Genomic DNA, 7,674 nt, shown 5'->3' with positions numbered 1-7,674 from the left:
GAGCTTTTCCATTGCCTCACCAAGAGAAGATGCCAATCTTGGAGCCCTTTGCTCCTGGGTGGGAGAAAGAGAAAACAGTAAGTATACCTTCTCCATCCTAGGCCTTTCACAGGATTTCAATATGAATGATTCCAAGCCCTGCAACATCATGCTACTCCACCAGCAGTTTGCAAATTGCTAAACTTTCCTGGGTCGTTGAACAAATAAACATAATTACATTTGTCAGGATTCCATAATTACAATTGCATAATGTTGCTATTTACAAGGTTTTTACAGATTTAACAAAAAAAGAGAAGGCACATTAATACATAGGTAATTCTCAACTTCCTAATAAGATGTGTCCTAAACATTTATAAGTCAATGACTTGGAGTTTGGAATGCCTTGCTGCATAGAAACTGTGTTACATATGTGGTGGTCAGGTTTCTAGGCCAGTACACAAAGGCTGATTGAACCCACATGAAGCAGAGTTATATTAGCCCTCTGGCTGAGGTCCTAGGTCCTGAGAGCAGAAGGAAAAGCATTCATTCTTCCCATTCTTTGGGTCCAAGGAAAACCCAAAGCAAAAGTTTTAAAGTAGAGGAATCTAAACTGACTTTTCCACCCTCATACTTGTTTCACACATCTCCTAGGGATCCATTGCTCATGTCTTGTCCCAAGTCTTCCACTATAATCCTTCATTCTTCAAAACTGCCAACTTCGGGCTTCCCTGGTGGTGCAGTGGTTGAGAGTCTGCCTGCCGATGCAGGGGATGCGGGTTCGTGCCCCAGTCCTGGAAGATTCTACATGCCGCCGAGCGGCTGGGCCCGTGAGCCATGGCCACTGAGCCTGCACATCCGGAGCCTGTGCTCCGCAACGGGAGAGGCCACAACAGCGAGAGGCCCGCGTACTACCAAAAAAAAAAAAAACAAAAACAAAAAACTGCCAACTTCTTCATTTCTCCTAGTCCTGATGAAAATGAAACTTCCCAGTCCTCCTGAGCATCTAGCTCAGTTCACCTTCATTATGATATTAGTGATGAATCGCCTCTTACCCTCCAAAATGTATATCTATGGTTGGAAGAGGAGGCTTGTCAACCCGAAATGAACCCCAGTTGGTGAAATTTAAGGGAAAGTAACAACCTCTAGGAAGTTTTAGGAAGTGGTAGATATTGGAGGACAGGAGGAAGGAGCTACTAGGTAGGTAGCAGGGTGCAGCCTGAAAGGCAAGCCCTGCAGTCACTTCGCCAAAGCTATGCCCCCTTTCACAGCATCTTTCCTTCCTCCCTGTCTGACACCACAATGCTCTCTCAAGGTTTCAAGTGTCTCCTCAATGGCTCCCGTGGTAGTGGCAGCACGTGTGAGGCATTCCTAGATCTTGTGGGTATTTTATAAGTTGAGTCTATCTCACTAAGAGTCAGCCTGAAAATTCATAGAAAGTTGGAAACATTCTGGAATAGGTGGTGTTAGTCAGTGGCATCAACATAGGACATTTAATGAAAGGTAAGTGAGATGTCTGGGAGCTCTTGGATTTAGGTCAAGCCTTCTGAAATTTGTTAAGGGGGCTCTTTTTTTTTTTTTCGCGGTACACGGGCCTCTCACTGTTGTGGCCTCTCCCGTTGCAGAGCACAGGCACTGGATGCGCAGGCTCAGCAGCCATGGCTCACGGGCCTAGCCACTCCGCAGCATGTGGGATCTTCCCGGACTGGGGCACGAACCCATGTCCCCTGTATCGGCCGGCGGACTCTCAACCACTGCGCCACCAGGGAAGCCCGAGGGGGCTCTTTTTTGAGGACTTTTGTGATTTGTACAGCCTGCCAAGGCCATTGTGGTCAATTAACATGCTGCTTAAAGCACAAGTGCTGATGAGGCCAGGATCAGAGGTCAAATCCACTTTGGGGCCAATTGACTTCAATCCGTTCCACAGATGCACAGCCCACCGAATCTTGCCCTCTATCAAGGGGATCCAGATGAGTGAGTGTAAATGGCCTCAGCTACATCCATCTCCAGTGCTGGGAAAGCGCTACCAAGCACACAGCAAACGACGGCGAGTCAGCTGCAGTGTTTTCTGCTGCAAACTCCAACACATTCTTAGGAATGGATAGATTCTTGTGCGGTACCTCCAATGCCTGTGCCACCCTGCCAGAGGGAAAACCCTTCAAGAGCTTCCAAACCCTTTCCTGCTGTGAGAGAGAGACAGAGACAGAGGCAGAGACCAAGACTGACTGTGTGCTGTGTGTCTTGGGTGTTTCCTTCCCCACAGGAAAGAATGTCTTGGAGATTGGATGAATGTGTGTCCCAGTTGATTATCTGCTTGTATTGGTTAGGAGGAAAGAACAGAGCCAGGTCCCAAGTGGCAGGGTGGCAGAGGGTGGTGCAGGGGGCCGCAGGGCAGCCATATGCTCAGTGCAGAAGCTTTCTGAAGCATAAATGTTATGACACATAGAGGGTACCTGTGATAGTCACAGAAATGAGGATGCATGGGTTTTCTTAGGAGAAAAGAGTCATCGAGAGCTGACAAAGTCAACAAAGGCTAGTGGAAATATAGGAAGAATGTGGATGCCTTTGGTAGCTGCTGTTGGAATTGTGATTATTCTGGAACATGTTAAAAAGACAAGGGAGCAGGAGTGTGTGGAGATGCCCTAATGTTTACTTTAGAATCGTGTGATTTCCAAGGATATGTGGAGAGAGCAATGGGTCTGAGGGTCAGTGTCTCCATGAAAGAGAGAATAAGAAAGCAAGATAAAGAAAAGATACTGACAGGAGCCCAATAAAGCAATGGATTCCTCAGAGATAAATACATGGGGAGAATTCTTGATAATTAGGCTCTTGTTGCTGCTTAGGAATGATACCCTTCTAGTAGGGGAGGAGGGATGAGGGAAATTGTCGTGAATCCGAGCCAGGCAGTCAAGGAGTTGCCAGTCTTATTTTGGTTGGCAATACAAACCTCAGAAGCAATTGGGCAGGGCCTGCAGAGGAAATGACATAAGCATCCCCTCGAAGATGATGTTGCCAATAGATCCTGGGAAAAGGGGGTCGTTGCAATATTGCTGTGTGGCTTAAGTAGAGGTGAGTCTCTAAAGACCAGAGGTGGCTCACCGTGAGGCCCAAGTGCTCACAATGAGACAGATGGGTGCACCTGCCTGATAACTGGATAACAAGGCCAGCCTCATTAACATTCAAATACGTTATCAGTGAGGAGGTGAAGATCTCTCTAAGGCCGGGGCAGCTGACCTCCCTCAGATGCAGCTTGCTCTGCAATAGGCCTCCCCACAAGGTTTTTGCGCAACTCAGTGGAGCTTGGAAATTCACCAACTCCATCACACTCTGCCAACGGAATGTAGGCTGAGACCGGCACCCATGCCAAAGGGAGCCCCAGCTTTGAATATTTGGCCAGTTCCTGGGCTCTGTTTTCCTGCTGGCCATTACCTTACGGCTTGTTTCTCACCAGCTGCTTTTCTGCTTTTCTTCTTTGGAAGGCTGTGATCTCCACTGGTTGCAGGCCATGGCCCACTTGTCTGCGGGGCAGGAGAGAAACAAAAATAGTTAACGAAGAGAGTGTGGCAGAGAGGGGCATGGGAAGATGCTAACTAAGTGTGATCTCCACTTACCCATCTTTGCCCACTGGTGGAGGCACGGGAAGGGGCTTCGTGAAGCCTTTTTTTCCAACCAGCCAGAAGGTCTCTTCTGTGCCTTTACCCTTATTATAGAAAATATGGAAAATCTTAAACGTGCTATAACCAATTTTCCTAAAGAAGTCCTTCTGGTCAATAGGGTGCAAACATTCCGTTTGGCTCAGAAACTGCCTCTGCTTTCCCCTTATCACCACTCCCTGGAGTCTTCCTTCCTACACGGCTTCTTTGCCATATATACCTAAGGCTCAGACAAGCTCCATAAGCTGCCACAGCGGCCAGATGAAAAGCAAACAGCATTTCAAGCTGTCATCCAGATGTTTTGTCTACCCGCTGCCACGCAGCTCCATCTTTGGGAATACGTGGATGTTTCGCTTCATAACAACCAAACATCTGTACGTTCAATCAAAGATTCCATTTGTCATTTTTGCCATCATCTTTTGGAATTAGGCAACCCATTGTCTTTTGTATCTAGAGTACATACGTTCAGAGTCCACCTCCATCCCCAACACTCCACCATCCAATGGTTCTCACAAAACCCAAAAAGGGAATAGAAATGGACAGCATGCCATGCAACTTTGATCTTAAGCCCAGGGCATCCTGGCTGCTTTGAGAAGTCTGCATTTCTGCAATGTTCTTTTCTTCCTGCCAAGGGAGTCTTACAGAGAGAGACCCCAGGGAGGCCTCCACCTACAGCCCCATTAGTTGACTGTCAAGAACCACAGGTCTGAGAAGAGGAAGGGAATGTAAACTCAAGTTCATTGCCCCAGAGCCTGCGTGATGACCTCAGAAGAGCCAAATTTTCTGCCTCTGCCCTGTCCTCCCCTCTTTCCAATCAACCCTCCTCAGCAATGTGGTTCTCTCTCCTGCTTTCAATTCTTTTTTCTCTGTCCTCTCATTTTCCCCAATCCATAAGGGAAAAATGTGTTTACTAAGACTGAGAAAAGTAATGGGATGTGTTTCCAATTCATTAATCTGAAATAAGGTCTCACTCTCGACAGATCTCATTTGGAACAGTTCTAAATAGTTTAACTTAGAAATTCCAATGAGGTGTGACCCCTTTAAATATCAAATCCATTATTCCCTATTTTACATCACATATATCCAGCCCTTAACAATCACAACAACAACCATAATAATAATTAGCACATTTAATTGGAGAATCTCAAAGCATTTCGCAAATATTTGGTTCAAGGCTCTGAACGAGCCCTCCGTGAGGTGAGTAGGAAGAGAATACCACGACAGCCCGACCTCCATGAACAGGCAGCCAACCCACCCTAAACCTAAACCTCAAATAATTGGACTGTTTGGGGCCACTCTGTTTTCAGAAGAAGTGAGCAACTTAAAAATATGCTCCCATCACTCATTCTTACCTTTATTCCACCCTCGTGGTGTCAGGGCCGGGAATACAGAGATGGCTCTGTCCTTAAGGAGCTCACAGTGTAATTAAATAAAAACAATTATCAGGCCATGTCTTGGGCCCTAAACAGAAGCCCAAATCTTCTGCTTCCTCAGCTCCTTATTTTCCTCACAGAACCTAGTACAGTGTCTCGTATAGAACAGGTGCTCAGTAAATAGACTGTTCCATTAACTGGCACTCTCATTCCTTGAGTACTTGGAATACTCAAGGTGTCATTGTACCTCATTTTGGTAAAACATACTCTCAGAACTTGACCCCAACCCCCAACCATAGTTGACTATTTTTCTTGAGCTCTAGGGGCTATCAGGACAGCATGCCAATCCCCAAGGGAGATTTGCAGATGCCAGGATTGTCTTAGATATTTGGGTGAGTCCTGGGACATACTGGCATGCCAAAACCAATGGTTGCAAAATAGGATGGAAGTGTTATGGACTCAGGCAAGCTTCCAAATCAAAGAGTATGCTGGGGAGCTCCAGGGGCTCTCTGAGGTTTTGGAGCCCATCCAGGAGAATTCTTAGAATCCTAGCTCTCTGTTTACCCACCCTACTTTCAAAAGTCTGCTGAAGGGAGGTGGGGGGGGGGGAAACAAGTATGCAACAACTGAAGCCTAAAGTGAACTCTCTGACTCAGTATCAATCCCTAGGCAGTCCCAGAGACCTCCCAAATAATAGCACTTTACTTTGGCCTGACACTTTTAAGATACTTTGGCACCTCCTGTCTTATTTAATCCTCACAAAAACTGTGGAAAGTAGGTTTATTATTAACCTCATTCTGCAAATGGGGTCCCTGAGGTTTATGGTGATAAAATGACTCGTCAATAAGTAGGCATAGCTGGGACTTGAACCCAACCCTACTAGACTACAAATTTTATTTATTTATTTTTTACTATGACTTTGCTATATTTTATTGAGGTATAATTGACATAAAACATTATATTAGTTTCATGTGTACAACATAATGATTCGATATTTGTATATATTGTGAAATGATCACAACAAGAAGTCTAGTTAACACCTTAGACTCCAAATTTTCAGTGTTCTTCCCTCTACACCATATAACTTTTCCAACACACTGGAGTCAAGGGGCAGGTCTAGAGGCCAAAAAGCAACTGCGGGGAATTTTAAAGCTTGTGATTAATGATCTGCCTGATAATCACAGGTCAGAAGAGGCCTCCATGTTGAGAAATGGAAGCACAGAGAAGATGAAGTTACTTGTCCAATGTCACACATTGAGTCATTGATGGGACAAGAATTATGGACCAGACCTTCTGACCTTCATGACTCTGTCAATACAACCTCATTACTTCTTAGCTCAGTTGCTGGTGTGTAAATGTCCACCTCTGGCAAGGACAACAGAAACCAACTAAGAACAACCATTTGGGGAAAGTTTTTCAGAATGTAAACCTACCTAAGAGGCCCTGGCAAATATATGTGATAAGCCTAGATATATACAAAGTCTCAGCAAGGAGCTTCAAACTTGTTAGGAAAACAGTAACTGAAACAGGACTCATTCATGTAAGAGAAGAGGTAATAAGATGACTTATCGCCAGGCCATTAGGAGAAAAATATTGAAAAAAGCAGAAATGGCCAGTTAAGCACTGATGATTCTGTGCCAGTATAGTACAAGAAGAGGTTGGAGTAGGCAGGGGAACAGCTTCCCAGAGAGTATGAGCTTCTTGTCTCTAAATGTGTCCGCCTCTAAGCTTCCTCATTTTGGTCTCTTTCTTTGTATCCCCCTCCCACTCAATTACTCAACTTCTCTGTGTTCTCCTCTCTCAGCCAATCCAATCCACATCTTTGATCCCACTAAAAGAAACAACTTAAAGCGTCATCACTCCAGTGAAGGAAATGGGATGGGGGGTAGAGGGGAGAAGAGTGTTGTTGTTACTGGATCCAAGCCTTGAGCTGAAGAGAAGAGGCTCTGATGGAGGAATTTTAAGCGTCAGCCAGCTGGAAGGAGAGGATGTTTTTGGCCATCAGCTTTGAAATCACACCTGGCTGGCCATCAAATGTGGTCCTTCTGACCCAGGCACTACAGCGGTTCTTGCTTTCCAGCAGCACAGTGTGGATGGGGGTGGGGGGTGGGGGGTGGTGGAAATGTTAAATCAGAATTTCTAAAGTGTGCTGGTGATGTGGTCTTATTGGGGATGTATTGCATGCCCTCAAGGGACAAGGAATCTTCTGTCCCCAAGTCCCTACTAGGTAATAGCCAATACCTGCCTCTGGTGGGGAGGTAGAGGTACAGAGACAGAAAAGATCTCCCCTCCTCTCCCTTCCTTTCCCCTGGGGCACCCTCTCTTCTTCTCTCTCAGTATCTCCCCGTCAATCTCTCTTCCTCAGGAGGCCCCTGCCACCCCAATAACCAAGGCCTGACATGGCCTTTGGGGAAGCCTCTCCCAGCCTCTTCCCCCAAATTCCCTGGGGTAGGAGAAACTGTGAAGTTGCAAAGGGGCCTTTTAAAGTAGTCCTGCTTTTGTATGTGAACCACCCAAAGATGTGATTGCTCCTGAATGGTATTTGGGGGGTAATAAAAGCCATGGGGATGGGGGTATATTTTTCCTTTTCAGTTTCAAAAGTGGCAACTCTTCAGCTCTTAAATCCTCTCTTAAATGAGGGAATCTGTGTCTAGTAATACAGGCAGGCAAGT

The 7,674-nt window shown here is 45.9% G+C and overlaps 1 protein-coding gene across 1 annotated transcript in view; it reads right to left on the bottom strand.

The window, feature by feature from the left end:
• Window positions 1-3,406: 3,406 nt before the first annotated feature.
• The window catches only part of GUCY2F (guanylate cyclase 2F, retinal), a 98,027-nt gene continuing 93,759 nt past the window's right edge, over window positions 3,407-7,674 (bottom strand). Inside the window, 2 exon segments of the mRNA XM_060086421.1 lie at window positions 3,407-3,494; window positions 3,588-3,676. Of these exon segments, the coding sequence (XP_059942404.1) occupies window positions 3,407-3,494; window positions 3,588-3,676 (177 nt within the window).

The sequence above is a fragment of the Mesoplodon densirostris genome, chromosome X (genome assembly GCF_025265405.1).
Source record: "Mesoplodon densirostris isolate mMesDen1 chromosome X, mMesDen1 primary haplotype, whole genome shotgun sequence".
NCBI lineage: Eukaryota > Metazoa > Chordata > Mammalia > Artiodactyla > Ziphiidae > Mesoplodon > Mesoplodon densirostris.
The sequence above is the reverse complement of the archived record's forward strand: the minus strand, read 5'-3'. Positions and strand labels throughout refer to the sequence as shown.